Source organism: Mesoplodon densirostris, chromosome 4, assembly GCF_025265405.1.
Source record: "Mesoplodon densirostris isolate mMesDen1 chromosome 4, mMesDen1 primary haplotype, whole genome shotgun sequence".
NCBI classification, from domain to species: Eukaryota; Metazoa; Chordata; class Mammalia; order Artiodactyla; family Ziphiidae; genus Mesoplodon; species Mesoplodon densirostris.
Window position 1 is genome coordinate 44,888,240 of NC_082664.1, and position 25,890 is coordinate 44,914,129.

The 25,890-nt window shown below is 41.2% G+C and overlaps 1 protein-coding gene across 1 annotated transcript in view; it reads left to right on the forward strand.

The window, feature by feature from the left end:
• Positions 1 to 226: 226 nt before the first annotated feature.
• Positions 227 to 25,890, forward strand: part of SLC35F4 (solute carrier family 35 member F4) — a 324,553-nt gene continuing 298,889 nt past the window's right edge. Inside the window, exon 1 of the mRNA XM_060098086.1 lies at positions 227 to 329. Within this exon, the coding sequence (XP_059954069.1) occupies positions 227 to 329 (103 nt within the window). The remainder of the gene's footprint in view (positions 330 to 25,890) is intronic.

Below are 25,890 nucleotides of genomic sequence, written 5' to 3' on the forward strand. Positions count from 1 at the left end.
CAGGCTGACAGAGAGGCCGGCCCTAGTGGGGGCCGCTCCGCCGCCGCCGCCGCCGCCGCCGCCGCTGTGATGCGGCGCCGGTGCTGCGCCGGGCGGCGGAGTCAGAGCCTGGGCGCGGGAGCACGAGCTGCAACATCAGCACCGGCGGCGGCACCTGCACCAGCTCCCGGGCCCCGCGCTGCGCTCTCCGACCCGCCGCGCCCGGGGCCGCCGCCCCGTGCTCTCTATGGATATCAAGGCGGCCCCCAACGGGGTGGCCACCATCGAGGACCGGATCCTGCGGATCACCGGCTACTATGGCTATTACCCGGGTTACTCCAGTCAGAAAAGTAAGATGCCGCGGGGCTGGCTTGCTCCAGGCGCCGGAGGGGCGGGATGCGGGGGGGGCGCGCCGTCCGGACACCTGCAGCCCTGCTGGCGTGGCTAAAGCCAGTCTCCTGGCAGTGGGGCTACTGGGGCTAAAAGTGTGTTCGCTGTTCTCGGTGCTGAACCGTGAGAGAGAACGGGTGTCCGGACTGTTGGCGCCTCGGACTTTGGAAATAGTGGTAGCCTTGGGGGCAGAAGCGCAGACGGAACCGGGTGAGCGCTCCTGACGGCCGTCGGCCGGCTCACCCCAGGCTTATTCACGACGGAGCAGGCTAACGTGGCCGTTTACTTAGCGAAACTCAGCCCTTGGGGCTGCACTGCCCCAAAGTCCCTACTGGGTGCCAGGCTGCGGGCTGGGCGCTGGGGAGGCTCGGGGGTGGAGCTGGCGGCGGAGGCCGACCCAGACGAGGGTCCCGAAGTCGATGGGTCAGACTGTTCACTCCAGGCTGCTGAGACGTTGCCAGCGCGGGAATTACTCTTGTTAAAACGTTTCTGGGAGGCTGTCCACCTCGGGCAGAGAAGGAACCTGGCCAGGGCTCCGAGTCTGGGAGCTTGGAGCCAGAGACCCGTGAAAAGACTGGGGGCCGGGGTGGGTGAGGGGGAGGCACGACCGGGCCACCCCCGCAGCTGGCCGCCGCACGTCGCGGCTACCGCTGAGCCGGAGCGGGCCGCTCTGCGCTGTCCGCCTTTCTTCCGGCTAAGCGAGGTCATGCGGTGCGGACGCTTTCACGTTTCTGGAGCAGTTTTGCGGCGAGGGCGATGAGGTGCGCTCTACTCTGTCCCTCTCTCCCAACACACGAACCCACTGGCTCTGTTTGCTGGGATTAGTTCTGCCGGCGACCCAAGTGAAGCTCGTTTTACTCTGAATTGGGGGAGTAGCTGCGGCTTAATTCCTATGCAGGTGGGATTTCGCTTTTTCTCTTATCAATGCATTTCTGTCGCCATAGATGGAGCTTCATTGATGTTTTTGCTGTTATTTTTAACCGGAAGCCTTGGAAGCTCCTAGATGCATTTCTGATTGGTATTTTTCTGAGGCATTTGAGGTACAATCAACGTTACAGTTTCTCTGAAACGAGTAAACCCTAACACGTAGAGGGAAAAACACCTTTTTTCTTGTAACTCCTCCCCCCCACCCCCGCTACGCTCCATCTCTATTGAGCTTTCTTCCATGGACTGTCCTCACACAGATATTTTCTAGTTTAATATTTCATTTGGCTTCAGGAAAGGCCCATTTGATTTGGATGGTTTCTGTCTAGCTGTTTTTAGCATTAGATTACATTATTCATTTTCCATACAAAAGTAATTATATAGTGTTAGAATTTTCTAGAAAGAAAATAACATGCTGTGGAATGTGGTTTGAAGTCTTTGTACTATAGACTCAAAACTTCCCTTTTTCCTATTGGCAAAGGCTTTTTGTTTTTAACCCTAGAAACTTAAGTGAAGGCACTAGTATACCATGTAGAGATAACTTAGATTTCACCTTTGAATATTTTAATTAGGAACCATGGGATTTTGGTTGCTTAGAAAATGTAGAAGCTGTCTGTGAGATTACAAGACCCAGGGTAGCATATTATTATAGTTTTTATAACAATGGAACTTTGGTTAATAAAGAACAAACCAAAAAGAATACTGGAAAAGTGACATTTTAGAGACGTGTTCATATTATCTTTTCATATTTGCTGAAATAGCTTCACACGTTTCATTTGCCATACAATAACTGGACAAAAAGAGGGAAGAGCACAGGTTAAGACAGTAACTGAAGCTAAAAGGGATAAAGATGCATTTGGCATAGTTATTTGTGACGGGCTCTTAGCTAACTTCGGGCCACAGAATTCAAACAGTGAAGGCAGAGAATCTCACAAGGACAGAGAATTATGTGATAGTCAAATACCTTTCAGGATGTTTAAGCTTTCAGAGGTAGAAAGAGATTGCCATTTTGCAGAGAGGCTAGGAGGAGAGAGAGCTGGAAGAGGGCCAGGCAGCTGAGCACCATGAAATAATCCTGCCCTTAATGCAGGCTTCAACTAGTAAACAAACACATTGAAGCAAACCAGTACAATATGGTCAATTGATTTAGCTGTTACCGGGAATGAGCAACAGCTTGGGGGAAGTCTGGAAAGATATATTTAGGAAAAGGCTGTGGTGAGGAATATGTAATATGTGAAGGCAAGGTGGCTTTCCCATTTTCTGATGGTCATGTTTAAGACCTCTCTTGATATCAATGCCATTTACTTTTCTAGAGGCAGGTGGGGACTCATCTCTGACAATGTGCATTAATGATCAACCTCATGGTAATACATCCTGCTGCCACCCCTGCCAATCAGGAAGATGAGTATCTGGCCCAGAACAAATTCTAGTAGTCAGGCTGATGCAAAAAGAAATGTATGTGTACATATATTATGTATGTAAAAGGTGCAAACATATATAATATACACTGTATACGTAAGATATATAAACATTGTGTATAAAAGATATATATGCATTATATATAAAAGATATATATATATATACAATCATCTCTATATGTATAAATTTAGATAGATAGATGGATACAGAGATGATTAAAGCATTAGTCTAACCTCAAGTTATTTATGGTCTGGTAGGGGAAATAGATTCACTCATTCAACAGGTGCTAATTGAGCACCTCCTATGTGCCGGGAATACATCAGTGAACAAAACAGACAAAAGTATTTTCGTTTTTAGAGCTTAAGTTCTAGTCAGAAGAGACAGACAATAATAAATAAATACATAAAGTATTGTATTTGAAGGTGATACCTGCTTCAACAAAAATATCAACAAGAGTTAAAAGGCTAAAAAAGTCTGAGGGGGTAGCAATTGTGGAAATTTTAAATAGGGTGGCCAGGGAAGGCCTCACTGAGGAGGTCACAGTGAGCAAAGACCTGAAGGATGTGAGGGAGTTTGCTGTGTAGACATTGGGAGGAAGTCATTCCGGGCAAAGGGAACAGCCCATGCAAAGCTCTGAGGTGGAGCATGCCGGGCCTGCTAGATAAGGAGTGGGGAGGCCTGCATGGCTGAAGTGGGGTAAATAATTGGGCGAGTGGTTGGAGATGAGGACACTATGGATACAGGGGCTCACATGAAGTAGCACCTTACCGGCCATTGTAAGTCCTTTGGCTTGTACTCAATGAAATTGGGAGCCTTTGCAGGGTTTTGACAGAGGAGTGATGTGACTTGACTTACATTTCAAAAGGATCAACTTGACTGCTCTATTGGGGCAAAGGTGGAAACAGAGAGACTAGTTAGTATGTCACTGTAATAAACAAGGTGGGAGATAACGGTGGCCTGAACCAGAGGTGTAGCAGTAGCAGAGGTGAGAGGTGGTCAGATTCTCTATATATTTGAAATTAGATTCTCTATATACTTGAAATTCTCTGTGTATCTGAATAGGGTTTCCTGATAGTTGGATATGGTATCTGCAAGAAAGAGAGGAGTAAACAAATGATTCCACCTTTTCTAGTTTGACCAGGTTTGAGTTGCCAATGGCTAAAGTGCGGCAAGATTCAAGGCAGAGAAGTTTAGGGGGTCAAGGGGTAAGGATAACATTTTGGAAGGTTTAAATGTAATTGGAGACATAGAAAAATCTTGGAGTTCAGAGGAGATGCCTGACTGGAGATATAAATTAGGGATTTTCCAGCATTTGGATGGTTATTTATAGTCTAAGACTAAAGAGATCTCCAAGGAGTCAACGTATATAGAGAAGAGAAGAAGAGCAAGGACTGACCCTGGGGCACTGAGACATTAAGAGGGTGAGGAGAAGAGGGGCATATGATACCCTAGAAGCCAGTGAAGAGTTTCAGAGGGAAGAGATTAGCCGAGTCCAATGCTGCTGAAAGGTCTAGAAAATAAAAACTGATAACTGACCATGAATTTGGCAACTGGACATCATTGGCTACCTTGACAGGAACACGTAAGGCGGCAGAAGGTGGATTAGAATGTGCTTAATTAAGAATTAGAGGGAGGAATTGGAAATGTGAGTATAGACAATTCTTCAATGATTTTTGTGCAAAGGGGAGCAGAGGAAATGGGAGTAGTGGGGTTAAGAAAGGTGGTTTTTTTTGTAAGATGGGAGGCAATTGCAGGATGTTTGCATGATCATGAGAATGATTCAATAGAGAAAGAAAAATCAGTGATGTTGGAGAGATAGTGTAGCAAAACTAGTGCAGGAAGGGACATCGCTTTAGATAGGAACATGGATATAGGGCAGAGGGTATGGATGAAGGGTCTGGAAGGAGGATAACTGAGATGGTGGGAGTCTGGTGAGATTCTCTTCTGGTTGCTTTTATTTTCTCCAAATAGGAAGCAAGGTCATCAACTGAGAGTGAGGATAAAGGAGGAGGCGGTAGAGGTTGGAGGAAAGAGAAGGTGTGACTTGTTCTACGGGGAGAGTAAATGGACTGAGGAAGTACAGTAAAGTTGTCTGGCTGCCTTAAAGGGCACGTTTAGATTCTGGTCAGAAATTTGAAGCGAGACCACTCAGTAGGTTGTTATGTTCATTTACACAGTGGTGGCGTGGAGCAAGTGAAGAGAAGGATCTAACCATAGTTTCAGATTATCCAGTGGGTGTAATAATAGCAGCACGGGAGTTGTGAATGTATGCAAGGAAGGTATTGTAGTGAATGACCATAACATTTAAAGCTGGTGAATAGAGAAGAGAGAAAATCGAGATGATTAGGGAGAGTGAAAAGTTGGTAGGATCAATGGATTGGAAATATCAGTGGGATCAAAGGCTAGTGGATGGTTAGCTGGGAGATAAGAGGTGATGTTCAAAGAGGGTTGTATTACTATAAGAAGTCATTCATTGCATAAGTCAAGTCAAAGGATAAGTCCATTTATATTTTACTGTATTCCATTATCAATATTTTTGGGGTGAGTCTTCTTTTTGTGTTTGTATAAGGAGGCAGTATATTGATGTGTAGTGAATTAAACTCTAGGGGTTTGGAAATTGATTCTAGTTAAACCTGCCAGCAACTTGGCTCTGAGACCTGAGACACCTCTCTGTGGCCATCAGTCTCCTTGTTTGTAAAACAAAAAAAAAAAAAAAAAGAAAAGAAAAGAAAAAGAAAAAGGGTAGAAGTCACTGTCTTAGGACAGCATGCAGTAGGTCGCTTTGACAGCTTTCAAAAAAGCCCCACCCTCCATGGAGAACTCTCACTCAGTAAACTCTAGTAGGTTTACTTCCCCTCTCCTCGCCCCGCCTTCCATCTCAGATGGTGGCCAGTTCCCTCTCTTTGTTCTATGCCTTTTGTGCTTGTTGGCCTTCTGTTTTTTTTCTATACTCTGCCAGTGACCAGGTTCTGTGGTTGTTTTCTGTCAGTAGCTGCAAATTTATAGTAAAAGTTCTTGTTCTTGCTCTGATCCCAGCTCTGAACATCCCGTTTCCAAAAAGAACTCTACCAACTTCTGGCTCTTCTGGCTCTCTCAATTCTCCAACTATTGCTGTGACTTAGCATTTCCCAAGGCTCCAGACTCAGCTGTCTCCTCTCACTTTATTTTCCCTGAGCAAGTACATTCAGTTTCATGGCTTCACCATCTTCTATGTGTCTGTATTTCTAGGTCCACTTTTTCTGAGTCCAGACCCATATTTCAACTTTCTACTAGAATTCTTACCTGAATGTCCCCTGGCATGTCACACATAAAACTAAATTCATCATTCTGTCTTTAAAATATGGCTTTTCCTTCTTATTATGCTTTTTAGCTTCCAATATCTGTATCTAACCAATTGCCCAGAAACCTGGAGTTATCCTCAAACTCTGCCCTTCCCCCTTCTCCTATATTCAGTTAACAAGTCCTATCTATTTTACCTCACATATGTGCTTTCCATCCCTATTATCACTGCCTTAGTTCTATCCATTGTGTCTTTTTTTTAAAAACATCTTTATTGGAGTATAATTACTTTACAATATTGTGTTAGTTTCTGCTGTATAACAAAGTGAATCAGCTATACATATACATACATCTCCATATCTCCTCCCTCTTGAGTCTCCCTCCCATCCTCCCTATCCCACCCCTCTAGGTGGTCACAAAGCACCGAGCAGATTTCCCTGTGCTATGAGGCTGCTTCCCACTAGCTAGCTATTTTTACATTTGGTAGTGTATACGTGTCCATATCCATTGTATCTTTCACCCAATCGCAAATCTTTTTAATCCAGTCTGCACACCTTAAGAACATTCAATTCCCTAAAATGCAAATCTTCCTCTCATATCCCTGATCAAATGCCAGGAATAAATCTTCATTTTCTGTGGAATAAAGTCCAAATTCCTTAGCATGCCACAATCTGAGCCCAGCTTACATTGTTCTATTTTAGCACGTTTTCCCCTCTAATTGCCAAAGTAATGCATGCTTAATGCAGAAAATCTGGAAGGCAGAGAAGCAAAGAGAGAATAAAAACAAAATTACTTATAATTCTACCAGCCAGAGGTGATTAGTGTTAACATTTTGGCTAACACTACCCTTTCAGTCTATTTTATATCCATAGACCCATGCAAGTGCTGTTTATTTTGTACTGAACATTTCTCTCATTGGTCTGTATATTTTAATAACTGAAATTGAATGTATGCAAAATCTTCCATATATTTAAACACCTTAATCTACTTACATTGTTGAATTTTTCATCCAGTTTTTCTTTTTAATTTCATATCTCACATAGCCTCCTGAACAAACCCTGAACATAGTCTCATCAAGCTGCTCATTGTTTTAATAACATGCTTGTCCCCATGTTCTTCAGGTCCTCAGTGCCTTTTTACACTATGGCCTGAATGGCTTCCTCTCCCCATGTCTCCTTCTTCACTCTTTGGAAAGCTCCTATTTATCTTTAAAGGCCAAGTTCAAATGCGCTGTCCTCTGTAAAGCTTCCTGATTTCCCCAGGCTGGGTTAATCCTCCCTCTGTGCTCCTGTAATACTGTGTACTCACCTCTGCTCCAGCATTTAGCACACTATTTTGGGCTGTTTACTTTTAACAAGACTGTTTCACCCACGGAGCTTGGGGAGGGAAGGGACTTATCTTTATTTATTTTTATCTTAGGCAAAGTGAAAGTGTACTGGAGTACATTCTGGGTGCTCAATGAAGTTGATTGTACTAATGAATGAATGATTATAGTTTCTGTTGAAGAAATTGGAGAGTTAATTATTTCCACACAGAAAAAATGTACATGGTGGTAGTGATTGGAGGGAAGGAAAAAAGTCACCAGCTATGAATGAATTAAACAGATGTGCCTATTCGGAGAATGAGAATAAACCAAATGGTATTTTATGATCACTTTACCTTTGTAACTTCTGCATTTGTGTCCTCACTGCCTTTATAACCTTTTCTGCACCCTGAATGGGGAAAAGGCAATTTTTAAAATACAAAATAGTATAAAGTTATTAGAATTCTAAGAAATAAAGTGTGGTCCCTCCCCCCTTGTGAAGTGGTTAATATTGGTCTTCATGGTACAATATTAATATAACACTTCAGCACTCTAACTGGCATTAAGTTATAAAATTGTCTCATACTAGTGAAATGAATGCAATAAATATTTCTCCCAGTTTATAGTCTTTTTATACCTTGATAATAAGCATTATGCTTCTTTGTGTATGACAGGTAGCAGTTTATAAACAGTTATAAATAATTACCATTGATACGTAGTAAGAAGTCTTTGTAACATAGTTTTAAACTATAACTTGTAAGGTCTACATTGATACTGAATAGCATTGTATATGTTATTGATGTTGCATAATGTGGTAGTTTCTACAATGTTTATTCTGATATGTATTTTTCATTTAAAATATAAATTTACATATAAACTTGATATTTGTATTGTAAAATACTACTGCTACTAATAGCTAACACATGGGTTTAACATTGTCAGATAAACTTTCTTTAGAAAGCCCATCTAAGACCTGTTTGAGGCCATAAGGTCTAATGCAAAGACCACAAGACCCTGCTCTGCTACTTGCTAGACTTTTAAACTTGCATAAGTAACTTAACCTCTCAGATCAACAGTTTTGTTCCTGTAAAATGGAAATAGTAATAGTTGCATCACAGGTCATTGGGAGGGTTATATAAGATAACGTATATAAAATGTCTGACACAATGCGCAGTTCAGTGTATGGAAGCTGTTGTGATCATGGAGGAAACCAGTTGAATCGGCTTCATGATTTCAAAAAGGCTTGCTCACTTTTTTCTTGTAAGTAAATGGTTTACCACTTACATTTTTTTCCTATCCAATGTTGTACTCTGAATTGTTATTGAAAATTGTGTTACAGCAATGTTAAAGATAATTTACAAATTATCCAAGTCTGCAATGGTTTTTATTTTGCCATTAGAAGGTTGTCTTCTACTTCCTACCACTTTCTGGCTTACCTGGATCGCCCCTGGGGATAGTTTAAAATGGACTATCCGGGCTTCCCTGGTGGCACAGTGGTTGAGAGTCCGCCTGCCGATGCAGGGGACACGGGTTCGTGCCCCGGTCCGGGAAGATCCCACATGCCGCAGAGCGGCTGGTCCCATGAGCCATGGCCGCTGAGCCTGCACGTCCGTAGCCTGTGCTCAGTGAAAGGCCCGTGTACCACAAAAAAAAAATAAATAAATAAAAAATAAAAATAAATAAAAAAAAATAAAATGGACTGGAGCCATTTGTGATGAGATTATTCCCAATGGGCTGATCCAAAATAGAGGAGACAAATCTAGGGCTTATCGGTGACAGGATGGGTCTGCATGTCTGGAGATGCAGATACCCAGACATCCAAGTAGAGAGAAGCGCAGGAGTTGGGGGAGGGGTGTGGACAAATTGGGGGAGAGAGTGGGGGAGGGGAAGGGTGAAATCCCAGCTAAAGATGAGTAGCATGGGATGAGGTGGGATACAGGATTGGGAGGACAAATAGGTGGAGAAGAAGCAAAGGCTGATGATTAATTGGGGACTAGTCTGCTGGAAATTTCATTGTTCCTTTTTACATGTGGAGTCTTTTTATTTTTATTTTTTCAAGAGTGAATAGCCTTTTGTTTCCTTGTTATGGCTAAATCCTTAAACTCCTGTGATTTCCTGTGCCCCATTACATGTGGAGTCTTAAAGGGGCAGTTGCTTTTCGGTCTATTTATATAGTGGTGAACATTACAGATAGGATATTTTAAGTTCTACTTTAAAAAATACGTCATTATGATATAAACACATTTACATAGTCTTCGAAGTTATAATTCTGTTACGTTATGAAGTATTTAACTACTTAAAGACACAGAATAGTATAGAGAAAAAGGAAAATAATCCTGTCACTGTAACATGACTACCGTTATTTTGGTTAATTTCCTTCCAATCTTCGTAATGCATATAGGGCTTCACTTCTTGATTTATTGACAAATATAAACTATAGTGTAGTCATAATTCTGACGTATACAATTTTGTGCCCAGCTTCTTTCCCACTTGACATTTTAGGATAAGCATTTTTCATTTTGTTGCATTTGTCTGCTTGCAGAGCCTGGAATTAGATTCCCTTTCAGAGATCTTGGCTTAAAGAATTTGGGCAAGCTGGTTCTCAGTTCTTTGAGACTAAATGAAATGGAGAGACCTGGAGTGTTAGTGAGGGCTTGTTTAGTTTCTCGTCACAGGATTCCACTTGAACTGGCTTAAGCAAAAATGGAAGTGATTGAAACGATACTGTGAGTCTTCCATGGATTTTAAGGCCAGGGGTTAGGTGGGATAAACGTCAGGTCCCGGACTGTTGTAGGGAAAATAGGAAGCCCTCTTTCTCTGCCTTTCATCTCTTTTTTTTTCTGGCATATGCTCTCCATTCTTGTCTCTTGCTGCAGACTTGCTTTCTCTATTCCTTGTCCAAATGGTTGAAAATAGCCTCTGCAAGCAGTTCCAATGTTTATATGTCCTCTATTCAAGAGAGCAGACAGATTGAGCAAGAATCTCTTCTAAATCCAGATTCCCAGGGAAAGGGACTCTTTGGCCCAATTTGTGTCAGGTGTACACTCTTGATCCTATTGACTATGGTGGTCTGGGGCAGGGTCAAGTTGCCAGAGGCTTTCTCCTGTAACCCTACTGACAGTAGGGCAAGAAGTAGTTTCCAGAGAAAAGGAGTGATTGGCTGGACACTCAATAGCTATTTGGTTCACTGAGCTTTGCATAAAAAGTTTTTCATATTAAATCATAGGCTTCAATCAAGATCCAATCTTTCTTCTAGTCTGATAGTCCTTATAATGTACCTACATAATATTTAGTGAGGTTATAGATAGTGTATTCCTAAACTGAGAAAATCCAAGTGTTTGTTTAGAGTATAAGTCCCTAGGGAGTTCTGTTTAAAAGTACTCAATGAGCACTGCAGACTGCTTATTAAGTTTTATTGAAGTGCTGCTGGTTACATTAAAATTGGAAGACGTATTTCTTTTTCTAGGACAGATAGGGCAACACACCAGTTCCTTCAGACTCAAGGTATAGTAACTGAGGGTGACATTTAACATTGTATACTTTAAACAGGGATTGAAAATTACACTATTCTGCAGTCTGGGATTTTCTATATTTAGTTCTGAGCTAATGCCAAGATGGCACTACTGAGGGTCAATAATGGTTTTATGGTTCTGAAAACCAGACATACTAAGAATTCTTTATCTCTTGTGAAACTAAGATTCCTAAGGGTGGTAGAGCCTGCATGTTTTTGCTGCTGATGCCTTGCTCCAAGTCATGTGACTTTGGTATCTATCTTGCATTTTTGTTCACACCCATGTTTTACATTGGCATTCTAGAGGAAAGATCCAGATCAAATGAGCCGGGAACCATTTGGAGCACCATCTTCCCTGCTGGAGTAATGGTGGCATATGCTAAAGAAGCAATATATACATCTAAAATGAATTATTATTTCTCAGGGACATTTTAGAACAAATATATTTAGAAGTTGAGAACTTTTTATTTCTCCTTAATTAAAAAAAATTGTGAGTGCCTCAAGTGGGAGCTTCTTGTCTTTCTCCTTTCTAGTCCACATCCACAGAGCAGTCATTGTGATATTTTAGAAACATTAATTGGATCATGCCATTCCTCTGGTTAAAGTCTTCAATGGCTTCTCATATTTCTTTGGAAAACTATAAAAGCCTAAACCTAGCCTACATGGTCCTACGTGCTTGGATTCTTCTGATGACACCACTCTTGCATGCCCACATGACGCTCTGGTCATGCTGGCACGTTCTCCAGGTCCTTTCCTTCCTCCAGGTTGATGAACAAGCTCTTCTCTCTTCCTGGTGCTGTCACCTGGCTGGCTTCTCACCAGCCCTCAAGTCTCATATTAAGTGCCACTGCCTCAGGCTTCCAGCTTTGCACCTCTCTCATCTCATGTACTTTTCCTTTATAGCACTTACTGCAAACTGTGATTACAATTTATGTTGATTCTTGTGACTGATCAATGTCTTTGCTGCCTGCTACTCTCTTAGCTCCATAAGGGAAGGGATGGATCTGTTTTGTTCAGCGCTATGTACCCAGCACACAGAACAGTACCTGAGCACTCCATAAATATTTGCTGAGGGATTAAATCTTGTTAAAAATTTAGAGTAAACTTAAAAAAACCCCAACATTTTATTTGGAATGATTTTAGACTTACAGGAAAGCTGCAAAGGTAATTCACAATGTTTCTGTGCACCCCTCACCCAGTTTCCCCTATTATTATTATTTTATATTACCAATGTGTATTTGTCTGAACTAAGAAACCACTATTGGTACATTACCATTAATTAAACTCTAGGCTTTATTTGGACTTCACCAGTTTTCCCTTTAAGGTTCTCCTGCTGTTCCAGGATCCAAACCAGTGTACTCTATTGCACTTAGTTGTCATGTTTCTTAAGTAGGCTTTTAATGAACAGAACTTGAAAAGATAATTTCAATTCTATAGGAACTTCCTGGCCATTTTTTTAGGGCTTGGGTAAGATCACATTTGAAATTTTAATTACTGGTTTTCAAGGTAACATTGGATTAAATTCATGTTAGAAATGACCTGTGACTTGACATGGTAATTACATACTATTTTAGAGGACTGTTCTATAGTGTAGAACAGTTGCTTTTAATGTTTCTGCTTTTTAACATTTTGGGGGAACATAGGCATTTTTGAAAATCTAAATAAAACTATAACTTACTCCTCCCATGTACATATACACCAAATATTTTCATGCAGTTCATTTTATTACACTGGAAATTTATTATTTCATAGGAACATGCTATAAAAGTGATAATTTCAATGAGTCATCTGTTTTTCTATTTTATGAGAATGTGTGTGAAAATTGACAGTAATATCTGGAAAAATTGAAATAATTAACATTTGTTAACTAAAATGAAAATGAATTTCAGTGTTATTCAATTTTCAAAAGTGAATTTTAGTGAGAAAGCTCTCATAGTTTGGATTGAATAAGAAGCTGAAAATTTGGGGTGGTCTTAGGCATGAGAATATACAGCTCATCTTTGATATTCAGTTTACTGCAACTTGATTAAAATATTAACACTTTCTAAAAACTCTGACTTACAAGGATACGAGGTAGCAAATGAAATTAGAGACCCCATAGCTTATTTGGCAGGGAAAGGTGGATTTGTATCAAGAAACTTCTTGAAGACTCTTCAAGTTGAATTAATGTCACATCATTTTATTCGTACTCAAGTCACTGAGGTCATCTTTGAGGCAAGATCTGCATCATCCATGCTGTCTTTGTCAGCAGAAAAAGAATGATGACTCCATATTTCATTTTAAATTCGTCTAAGCAGAATTAGTCTTCAAATATATCTTGCAGTATATCTAGGTACTTCCAGATTGTCTGCAAGACATTTTATGACATATCACTCTGTATCCTTATTTTCCTGAGGAGCTCTGTTTCCAAAAGACCTTGTGGTTTTCAGCTGCATTATAATAATGACTTTAAAGCTTTCAATGAAAAATTGTATCACTTTTGGCCGCACAGCATGCGGGATCTCAGTTCCCTGACCAGGGGTCGAACCCGCACCCCTTGCAGAGGAAGCGCAGAGTGTTAACCACTAGACCACCAGGGAAGTCCCCCCAAATTGTATCCTGTTCATATCCATAAAGTAAGCAAAGTGAAGAATGAAGTTCTCCTTATTGAACAACTAAGGATGGGCTTCACATTTTTTTCCTCAAGGTGATACAAATGTCCTTCAAAGATTTCAAGTCAAGATTTCTGAAAAGATATTAGCTTCAAAGTAGTCAAAGAGAAGTCCACATTCTCTTCACTGGCTCTGATGGAATTGACTTTCAAGGTAATAGAAGAGGTTTCTTGTTGGATCATTGGCAATATTTTAGGTTACCACATGCAGCAAGTTACACTGATATGCAAAGCTACTCTCATCACCAAAGCAGTACAACCTACTTTCCTCCCCATGTGCAGTTTGTTTGACATTACAAACGTTCATGTTTCCTAAAAAGCTCACAGAATAGGTGTTCTCCTTAGGTGACACGCATATACATATAATAGAAAATCAGGAGTTGGGAGCATTGTGAGATATGCAGTCATTTGCTAAAGGCAAATAGCATAGCTGCTAGTATCTCCAATGTTTGCACCAAAATTATGGCAAAAGAGCAAGTTTTGAGAGGACTTTATTTGATAAAGGCACTGCTCCCATTTTTATCCCCTGATGCAGACCACAAACTAGTTTATCCCTTTCCAGGGCAGACTGGTTCCCAATGTCTCCCCAGGATGAATTTTTTAAAAATATTTATTTATTTATTTCAGTATAGTTGTTTTACAATGTTGTGTTAGTTTCTGCTGTACAACGAAGTGAATCAGCTATATGTATACATATATCCACTCCCTCTTGGACCTCCCTCCCACTCTCCTCCCCAATCCCACCCATCTAGGTCATCACAGAGCACTGAGCTGAGCTCCCTGTGCTATACAGAATGTTCCCACCAGCTATCTATGATATTTTACACATAGTAGTGTATATATGTCAAACCTAATCTCCTGTTTGTCCCACCCTCCACTTCCCCCTCTGTGTCCACGTGTCTGTTCTCTACATCTGTGTCTCTATTCCTGCCCTGCAGATAGGTTCACCTGTACCATTTTTCTAGATTCCAAATATATGCATTAATCTATGATATTTGTATTTCTCTTTCTGACTTACTTCACTTTGTATGACAGTCTCTAGGTCCATCCACGTCTCTGCAAATGTCACAATTTCGGTCCTTTTTATGGCTGAGTAATATTCTATGGTACATATGTACCACATCTTCTTTATCCATTCATCTGTTGATGGACTTTTAGGTTACTTCTATGTCTTGGCTATTGTAAATAGTGCTGCAATGAACATTGGGGCACATGCATATTTTTGAATTATGGTTTTCTCAGGGTATATACCCAGTAGTGGAATTCCTGGATCGTATGGTAGTTCTATTTTTAGTTTTTAAGGAACCTCCGTACTGTTCTCCATAGTGGCTGTATCAATTTACATTCCCACCAACAGTGCAAGAGGGTTCCCTTTTCTCCACACCCTCTCCAGCATTTATTGTTTGTATATTTTCTGATGATGGCAACTCTGACCAGAGTGAGGTGATACTCCATGGTAGTTTTGATTTGCATTTCTCTAATAATTAGTGGTGTTGAGCATCTTTTCATGTGCCTCTTGGCCATCTGTATGTCTTCTCTGGAGAAATGTCTATTTAGACCTTCTGCCCACCTTTTTTTTTTAAACATCTTTATTGGAGTATAATTGCTTTACAATGTTGTGTTAGTTTCTGCTTTATAACAAAGTGAATCAGCTATACATATACATATATCCCCATATCTCCTCCCTCTTGCATCTCCCTCCCACCCTCCCTACCCCACCCCTCTAGGTGGTCATAAAGCACAGAGCTGATCTCCCTGTGCTATGCGGCTGCTTCTCACTAGCTATCTGCCCATTTTTTGATTGGGTTGTTTGTTTTTTTGATATTGAGCTGCATGAACGGTTTGTATATTTTGGAGATTAATCCTTTGTCAGTTGCTTCATTTGCAAATAGTTTCTTCCATTCTGAGGGTTATCTTTTCATCATGTTCATGGTTTCCTTTTCTGTGCAAAAGCTTTTAAGTTTATTTAGGTCCCATTTGTCTATTTTTGTTTTTATTTTTATTACTCTAGGAGGTGGGTCAAAAAGATCTTGCTGTGATTTATGTCAAAGAGTGTTTTTCCTATGTTTTCCTCTAAGAGTTTTATAGTGTCAAGTCTAACATTTAGGTCTTTAATCATTTTGAGTTTATTTTTGTGTATGGTGTTAGGGAGTGTTCTAATTTCATGCTTTAACATGTAGCTGTCCTGTTTTTCCAGCACCACTTATTGAAGAAACTGTCTTTTCTACATTGTATATTCTTGCCTCCTTTGTCATAGATTAGGTGACCATAGGTGCATGGGTTTATCTGTGAGTTTTTTTTTAACATCTTTATTGTAGTATAATTGCTTTACAATGGTGTGTTAGTTTCTGCGTAAAGTGAATCAGTTATACATATACATATGTTCCCATATCTCTTCCCTCTTGCGTCTCCCTCCTCCCTATCCCACCCGTCTAGGTGGTCACAAACCACCGAGCTGATCTCCCTGTGCTATGCGGCTGCTTCCCACTAGCTATCTATTTTACATTTGGTATTGTATACATGTCCATGCCACTCTCTCACTTTGTATCTGTGAGCTTTCTATCCTGTTCCATTGATCTACATTTTTGTTTTTGTGTCAGTACCATACTGTCTTGATTATTGTAGCTTTGTAGTATAGTCTGAAGTTGGGGAGCCTAATTCCTCCAGCTCCATTTTTCTTTCTCAAGATTGCTTTGGGTATTTGGGGTCTTTTGTGTTTCCATACAAATTGTAAAATTTTTTGTTCTAATTCTGTGAAAAATACCATTGGTAACTTAATAGGGACTGCATTGAATCTGTAGATTGTTTTGGGTAGTATAGTCATTTTCACAATACTGATGCTCCCAATCTAAAAGCATGGTATATCTCTCCATCTGTTTGAGTCATCTTTGATTTCTTTCATCAGTGTTTTATAGTTTTCTGAGTACAGGTATTTTGCCTCTTTAAGTAGGTTTATTCCTAGGTATTTTATCCTTTTTGTTGTGATGGTAAATGGGATTATTTCCTTAACTTCTCTTTCTGGTTTTTCATTGTTAGTGTGTAGGAATGCAAGATATATCTGTGCATTAATTTTGTATCCTGCAACTTTACCAAATTGATTGATGAGCTTTAGTAGTTTCCTGCTGGCATCTTTAGGATTTTGTATGTATAGTATCATGTCATCTGCAAATAGTGACAGCTTTACTTTTTCTTTTCTAATTTGGATTCCATTTATTTCTTTTTTTTCTCTGATTGCCATGGCTAGGACTTCCAAAACTATGTTGAATAAGAGTGGTGAGAGTGGACATACTTGTCTTGGTCCTGACCTTAGAGGAAATGCTTTCAGTTTTTCACCATAGAGAATGATGTTTGCTGTGGGTTTGTCATATGTGGCCTTTATTATGTTGAGGTAGCTTCCCTCTATGCCCACTTTCTGGAGAGTTTTTTTTTTTATCATAAATGGGTGCTGAATTTTGTCAAAAGCTTTTTTTCTGCATCTATTGAGATGATCATATGGTTTTTATTCTTTAATTTGTTAATATGGTGTATCACATTGATTGATTTACCTATATTGAAAAATCCTTGCATCCCTGGGATATATCCCACTTGGTCATGGTATATGATTGTTTTAACGTGTTGTTGGATTCTGTTTGCCAGAATTTTGTTGAGGATTTTTGCATTGATGTTCATCAGTGGTATTGGTCTGTAATTTTCTTTTTTGTGTCATGTCTTTGTCTGGTTTTGGTATCAGGGTGATGGTGGTCTCGTAGAACGAGTTTGGGAGTGTTCTTCCCTCTGCTATATTTTGGAAGAGTTTGAGAAGGATAGGTGTTAGCTCTTCTCTCAAGGTTTGAGAGAATTCGCATTTGAAGCCCTCTGGTCCTGGACTTTTATTTGCTGGAAGATTTTTAATTACAGTTTCAATTTCATTACTTGTGATTTGTCTGTTTATATTTTCTAATTCTTCCTGGTTCAGTCTTTGAAAGTTGTACCTTTCTAAGAATTTGTCCATTTGTTCCAGGTTGTCCATTTTATTGGCATAGAGTTGCTCGTAGTAGTCTCTTACGATCCTTTGTGTTTCTGTGGTGTTTGTTGTAATTTCTCCTTTTTCATTTATAATTTTATTGATTTGAATCCTCTCCTTTTCTTTCTTGATGAGTCTGGCTAAAGGTTATCAATTTTGTTTATCTCCTCAAAGAACCAACTTTTAGTTTTATTGATCTTTGTTATTGCCTTGGTCATTTCTATTTCATTTATTTCTGCTCTGATCTTTATGATTTCTTTCCTTCTACTAACTTTTTTTATGTTCTTCTTTCTCTAGTTGCTTTAGGTGTAAGGTTAGGTTGTTTTTTTTGAGATTTTTCTTGTTTATTGAGGTGAGATTGAATTGCTATAAACTTCCCTCTTAGAACGGCTTTTGCTGCATCCCATAGATTTTGGGTTGTCGTGTTTTCATTGTCACTTGTTTCTAGGTATTTTTTTATTTCCTCTTTGATTTCTTCATTGATCTCTTGGTTATTTAGTAGTGTATTGTTTAGCCTCCATGTGTTTGTGTTTTTCACAGTTTTTTCCCCTGTAATTGATTTCTAATCTCATAGTGTTGTGGTCGGAAAAGACACTTGATACAATTTCAATTTTCTTACATTTTCCAAGGCTTGATTTTTGACCCAAGATGTGATCTATCCTGGAGAATGTTCTCTGTGCACTAGAGAAGAAAGTGTATTCTGTCTCTTTTGGGTGGAATGTCCTATAAATATCAATTAAATCATTTGTAGAGACGTGGATGGATCTAGAGATTGTCATACAGAGTGAAGTAAGTCAGAAAGAGAAAAACAAATATCATATATTAACGCATGTATGTGGAACCTAGAAAAATGGTACAGAGGAACCAGTTTGCAGGGCAGAAATTGAGTCACAGATGCAGAGAACCAACGTATGGACACCAAGGGGGGAAAGTGGCAGGGGGGGTGGTGTGATGAATTGGGAGATTGGGATTGACATATATCCACCAATATGTATAAAATGGATAACTAATAAGAACCTGCTGTATAAAAAAATAAATGAAATAAAATTCAAAAAACAAAAAAAACCTGGAAAAGGCCTTGGGGGTGGGGCTTAAGCAGGGGCAGGGCTTAGGCCAGGTGGGGTCTAGGCTCAGCACAAACAGAGGGAGCCCTGGAGGGCGGGGGTTCAGGCCCAGGAACCCAGCAGGCTTGCCGGGGCCTGAGTGGGTGGGGGAAACACTGGATGCATTCCCCTCCGATCTCCTGGTCCCCTGAAGGTCGCTCCCTGCCCCTGCTAACCCCTGCTCCATGGGTGGGCCCCTCGAGTGTGGGAACCCTTCTCCTCCCCCCACTGCCCCTCAGAGGCTCTGGTCTTGTTCTGCCTCCACTTTTCCTCCCCCCACCTCACTCCCATGCTCCCGGGACCTGCTCGGCCAGAGGGGGCACTGGAGGGCTGAGGTTTAGGCCTGGGACCCCAGCAGGCTCACCGGGGCCTGAGCGGTTGGGGGAGATGCTAGCTGCATTCCCTCTGATCCTCTGATCCCCTGAAGGTCTCTCTCTGTCCTCACTGATCCCCACACTGTGGGTGGGACCCTCTGATCATGGGAATCCCTCCCCTCACCCAGCCACCCCTCAGGGGTGCTGGTCCCCTCCTCTCTCCACTTTTCCTTCCCCCCTCCTTCCCCCCCAAGTCCTACCTGGTCACATGGGGATTCCTCCTGTCCCTTTAGGTGTCTGAGGTCCCCCACCAGTGCCTGTTAGGTGACCTAGTTGTGAGGAGATACAAACTTCATGTCCTCTTACTCCACCATCTTGGCTCCTCCCCTCTCCCCAGGATGAATTTAGCAGCAAGGAAAGAAAACTCAATTTATATTGGCTTAGACAATGAGGAAATTTATTCTTTCCGAGCAGGAAGTTGAGAGGTGGGGTGGCTGAATTAATGGCTTATGCTGGAATGAAGTACCCAGATTATAATCTTTTCTTTTCTGGTTTCCATCTCTTTATCTGTGTGCTGTACATTGTCGGATATTTTCTTAACTCTATTTTCAAGTTATTCTATTAAGTTTTTCACTTAAAGTTTCATTTGAAGTTATAATAGCTCTTTTATTTTCCTAATATTTCTTTTAAAAACATGGCATCTTATTTTTCCTATGATTATGATCTTCAGAAATAGGCTCATTAGAAGCTGCATCACTTCTGTTTTCAAGTTGTGTGGACAAAACCCAATATCCAGCACTTGTCTAGAGATGTTTATTGTTTCAGTGAAGGATGTGCTGGGCCATGCTGTGAATGTGGTAAGAGACATTGAATTGTAAACTTTAAAATGGCTAAAATGGTGAATTTTATGTTATATGCATTTCACCTCAATAAAAAAATTGTTACTCTTCTAAAAAATGTCATCTTATTCTTGTTTTATGGATATAATAGCTTCTTTTATTATTCCCTGAGGATCTTACCTTTTTTTGAAAGTTTTATTCTCTTGAATGGGCCACTTCCTCCAAGTTGCTTTCTAAAAGTTTTTAATTATTTTTAGCCAATATTCTTGGATGTTTGGTGATTTTTGTGTATCTGCATGTATTCTAGAGTGGAGGGCTCCAAAACTATTTGGGAGGTGTAAGAATGGTTGAGTTGGTCAGGAACTATGAAGGGTCTTACCCCACTTTCGAACTAACAGGTTAGTCTGCTGCATTTTCATAGATGCTACCAGAAGACATGAGATTCCTGGGTCAGATACAAAGGACATTATTACTCACAGTTCAGCAAGGAGCATGAGCTTCCTGCTCACGGTGGTTCCCCTTGCTCTGAAAATTTCACAGGGACAATACAGAGCAAGCAAGGTGGGTCCTCACTATGTAGTGGGTTTGTGTCATACCTGAGGACTCCTGAGCTCAAGAAATTCCAATCATTTATAATGGTCTACAAACAAACCTAACCAATCTTTGCTCTAGAGGGAGACATTAGCAAACAAACCTGCCTTCCATTCTAGAGGGAGACAAACTTCACTATACAGGGTCTTGAAAAGCTAGTCCAGGACAAAGAGTTGTCAGATCCTACACAAGATGTTCAGAAATGGAAGAAAGACCCATGGAGAATTATCTCCCAACAGGGGCTTGTCTGTCGTGACTTCACTGTCAAATAGCCGAGCTGTTTCCTTGGGAACCTTCAATTTCATTTTTGTGAGATCTGTTCCTTTCGATCATAGAAGGCTTTTCTAATCTCCTGACTGGCTGCTAGCATCCTGGGAACCAAGTAGGAAGGAAGCCTGGGCATCTCACTGAGCAATGTGTGTAGGTTCACCTAATTCCTCCATGATCTTGGTATGGTACCCCAATCTTCAACCATGCCTGGGTTCCCTGTGGACTTCTGTTTGGACCTCTTCAGAGAATAAAGCTCTGGCCTTTGCCAGAGTAAAGGGAGGTGTAGTCAAATGCTGTACAGAGTGAGGATGGGTATTAAGAAGCCATTAGTCTTCCTTTCTTTTTTCTTTTTGCGGTACGTGGGCCTCTCACTGTTGTGGCCTCTCCCATTGTGGAACACAGGCTCCGGATGCGCAGGCTCAGCGGCCATGGCTCATGGGCCCAGCCTCTCCGCGGCATGTGGGATCTTCCCGGACCAGGGCACGAACCCATGTCCCCTGCATCGGCAGGCGGACTCCCAACAACTGCGCCACCAGGGAAGCCCCATTAGTCTTCTTAAAAAGACTTAAACAAGGCTACTGATTGTAGCCTCACTGTCACCCCTGTTAATTTGGCAACTGGTAAGTTTGGAAAATTCTGTGTTGCAAATTGGACTAATATCGATTTTTCCTACATTCAACTTAGGTTTCAGTTTCTTCAAGCCTGACAAGTCATTTACCACTTTCCAGCTTCAAAAATTTTGTTATTGTTTTCTTTCCTGATTCTTGTTTTTAAAATTGCACTTATTGTCATTTTAGTGGAATTTACTGAATGAACAAATAGAAGTGTGTGTATTTCAATCTGCTGTCTTTACCAGGAAGAATCATTGTACTTTCTATTCCTATTCTTTGAAATCTTCCAACTTAAACTAGATCTACAGTAAACCAAGATAAATATCATATTCATAGTGACAGAGTACATTGTCTTTATTTCCTCTCAGTAGGAAGCTATTTTAAGATATCAGGGACTTCCCTGGTGGCACAGTGGTTAAGAATCCACCTGCCAATGTAGGGGACACGGGTTCGATTCCTTGTCTGGGAAGATCACACATGCTGTGGAGCAACTAAGCCCGTGCGCCACAACTACTGAGCCTGCGCTCTATAGCCCACAAGCCACAACTACCGACCCCATGCGCCACAACTATGGAAGCCCGCACTCCTAGAGCCCATGCTCCGCAACAAGAGAAGCCACCACAATGAGAAGCCCACGCACTGCAATGAAGAGTAGCCCCCACTTGCCGCAACTACAGAGAGCCTGCTCACAGAAATGAAGACCCAACGCAGCCAAGAATAAATAAATAAAATAAAAAAATTTAAAAAATGTGCTAGCATTAAAAAAAAAGTGGCATAACATGGGGGCAAATAATATTGTGCATTATCTGTTTCTTGATCTGAATGCTGGTTTCATGGCTGTGTTTACTTTATGAAAAGCGGTGCACTTGACACTTGTGTACTTTATTGTATGCATGTTATATTGTCATAAAAGGTTTACATTAAAAATATTACATAACATGGCTGTATGTCAAAGCACTCCAGTTCATTTTACTGTTGTTTTTAATAAAACATGGAATTACCACTTTAAAATATTTTTCAAATTTTCAAAGTAACATGAAATAATTACTTTTGTGTGTTTCCAGTTCACTCACCCCCAAGTGCATCCCCTAATCTCTAAACAGTATGGGGAAAGTGGTTCTCAAATACTTTGCTGCATATTAGAAACACCTGAGAGTTCTAAAAAAATCCCACTGCCAAGGCTGCATTTCATCCCAATTAAAACAGAGTCTCTGGGATGGAGACCCAGGCATCAGTACTTTTTAAAGCTCCCCAGGAGAGTCCAATGAAGTTTAGAGCCAAGGCTGTAAACACAGGTCTAGGGCGATGCTTCTCAAACTATCTGTGGTGAAGAACCAGTTTGTGTTTTTAAATTCCCAACTCATCACAGATCAAAATTCTTGCAAAATCAATAAAAATGAACTAACAGAAAAATAATCATGTGCTGAACAAGCACAGCAATGTCAACTTGCTGTCAATTTTTCTCACTGCTTACTCTTTTTTTTTTTTAATCCTAAGAGTTCTCATCTTAAGTGAAATCTTTTTTTTTTTTTAAAGAAGATGTTGGGGGTAGGAGTTTATTAATTAATTTATTTATTTTTGCTGTGTTGGGTCTTCGTTTCTGTGCGAGGGCTTCCCCTAGTTGTGGCAAGCGGGGACCACTCTTCATCGCGGTGCGCGGGCCTCTCACTCTTGCGGCCTCTCTCGTTGCGGAGCACAAGCTCCAAACACGCAGGCTCAGTAGTTGTGGCTCACGGGCCTAGTTGCTCTGCGGCATGTGGGATCTTCCCAGACCAGGGCTCGAACCCGTGTCCCCTGCATTGGCAGGCAGATTCTCAACCACTGTGCCACCAGGGAAGCCCTCACTGCTTACTCTTGATGTCTATATCTTGCCACAGACTGGTCACAATTCATGGCCAGGACCAACCAATAGAGCACACTTGGGTAGCACTGACTACTCAAAACACTGGAATACTCTCTCTCCTTCCTAGCACAAGCTGGGTATCCATACCGTCTCCTCTCTGTGCAAAGAAACTTTTTGGAGTCTGAGGGGATTTGGCCTGGGACACATCATGTGTGCTCCCACCATTCTCCACAGCCCCACCGACACATTGTGTCCACTCAGATGTTGGGGGCTCTGAAAGCATGGGCTGAAAACCATTGTTAATAACCCATGAGTTTGTTTGAGATTTTCCAAGTATTGTTTTTGCTCAGCTGTATTAATTCAAGAAAAACTCTTGACTACTAAAATCTTAGAATGTGATCTCATGTATATCTGTAGTGGATCTAACCTGTAAGTTGTATGTGCAAGTGAATTTCAAAGGAAAATCCACTGAAGACTCTCAGGAACAAAAATTTACTTTGCTCTTAGTGATTTTGCACCTTAGGCTACAATACAGTGAAAACTCTTCTGTTACTTGGGCTGGAATCTCTAAAGGACAGGTGGAGTTTCACTCCCAGGGGCCTGACTGTTGTGTTTGTAGGACTAAATGGGCTGCCATAATCTGCTACCTCTGGACACTTGGCCGAGTCATCTGGCAACATGGACATTTACCCATGTGGAAGGAATCCCATTAGGTTTATAAAGCATGGAATGGAGAACAAGGTTTGGGATTGGAGGGACTTTCATCTGAGGGAGGAGTTCAGAATGACTCAGATGAATCTCCTGATGATGACCTCTCAGCCCCTTCCCTCTGGCATCTTCCTCTTCTTCCTCTTTCTCTTCTTTCTCTTCCTCTTCTTCCTCTTCTTCTCTTCCTCCTTCTTGTCCTCCTCCTCCTCTTCCCTCCCCCTCCCCTCCTCCTCCTTCTTCTCCTCCCCCTTCTTCTTCTTCTTGGTCACATGGCATGAGGGATCTTAGTTCCCCAACCAGCAATCAAACTCGTGCCCGCCAAAGTAGAAGCGCGGAGTCTTAACCACTCGACTGCCAGAAGTCCCTGGGAGATTATTCTGATGGTGATGCAATTGAATTCTGGTTGAAGCAGATTATCTGATTACCATGGTCCAAGACATCTCTGATTTTTTTTTCCTTTCTAAATCTTGGCTCACCTATTTTAGAGAATATGACACAATTATGCTTGTTAGAGAACCAAAGGCCACACCAGATGTTATTACTTCCACTCTCAGTCCCTTGTGTAGTCTTTGATGAAGCTGTCTTCAATGGTCTCATTACTCATCTGCACCTCTGTTGCTTTCCGATTATATTTGCTGGGTGTGTAGAATTTTACTCCCCTAAGTGTGACTTAGGTCTGTCTCTCAGAAAGGAAGAGGAAAGGAGATGGGGGATATGCTCTGTGACTTTGGACTTGGGTACCCTTCCCAACTCAAGTTTGGTTATTTGATAAGGGGTGGAAAACTGAGGTAAAATGTCTAACATACTTGTGTATAGAGATCTATCTTCTTTAAAGTTTTACACTCTATGTAAAGCTCATTCATGTAAAACCACTAGCACAGTAACACACAGTGTTACCGCACAGTGTTACCGCTAGCACAGTGTAACATGCGGCACATGAAAACTTATTAGGGAAGAAAACCAGGAATGGAAATCTAAGCCTATGCCATAAGTTAAGAAGGAGTTAGTTATCTCTTGGCTTTTAGTAGAAAATTATACTGAAATATGTACTATGTGCAGCCATGGTGAGACTGTAACCAATGTAAGGCTGAACTGTGTGCAGAGTAATCTTTGAAGATTGAGTATAGATGAAATGCTTGAGACTGAAACATTCTGAAAGAGATAGCAGGAGCCTTAACTTAGCATAGCACACAAAGGATTCAGGCTGTGAATTCTGAATCATGCTACTGCTGCTCTGTGACAGCTGTATCGAGTTTTCCACTCTGAGGCAATAGCGTATCTGAGTTCATGAAAACTCACAGCCTCTCTGTGAAGTGGGTGTTACTATCGCTATGTTACAGGTGAGGAAATTGAGGCCGAGAGAGGCTACCTTGCCCAAGGGCACAGCTACTAGGTTTCGGGTAGAGTTTGAATCCAGAGCTGTCTGCTTCCCAAACCCATGCTCTCCCGCAGAGAGAGTAACAAGAAGTCAATATTGTAGAATTCAGATCATCCAGTGGCCCAGCTCCTTCATCTCCTCCTGAAATCATGGAAGAAGATGGTAAACTTCACTTCATTTTTAACAATGCCCTTAACTCACAAAGCACAGCTCTGGTAGTGTTTAGCCTCAGGACCTAAGCGAGGCTTCTCCCTTTCCCCCCAAGTCTGAATTTTACCTTGTATGGATGCTGTGCTTGAAGGCTCTTTTTAGAAAGAAAAGGAGAGATTGAATAAGATGGCTTTGAGAATCAGGCCAGTGTGGGGTGTGTGTGTGTGTGAGAGAGAGACAGAGAGAGAGAGAGAGAGAAAGAGAGGGAAAGAGAGAAAGAAAGAGGGTTAGACATGTCTACTAAGATGCGGTTGGTATCTGGAATCTTACCCTTTTCTAGGGAAGGAGGAAGGGCAGGGGAGAGACAGGAGGAGATGGCCCCCCTTTTGACTGGGTATTTCAAGCTCCTGGCTCCCTCCAGATTTTACCTGGATATTTGAGGTGCTATCTTTCTGGTCACACTGAGGAAACCATGCTTCCAGAAGATGGCTTTTCTTCTTGAGAAGGATTCTCTATTTCCTGAATCCACAAGTTAAAAAGAAATAAGCCTATTAAGGGGATGGAGGAAGAGGATGTTGTCTATTCCTGTGGCAAAGTATAGATATCTGTAGTTTTGAATCATTTG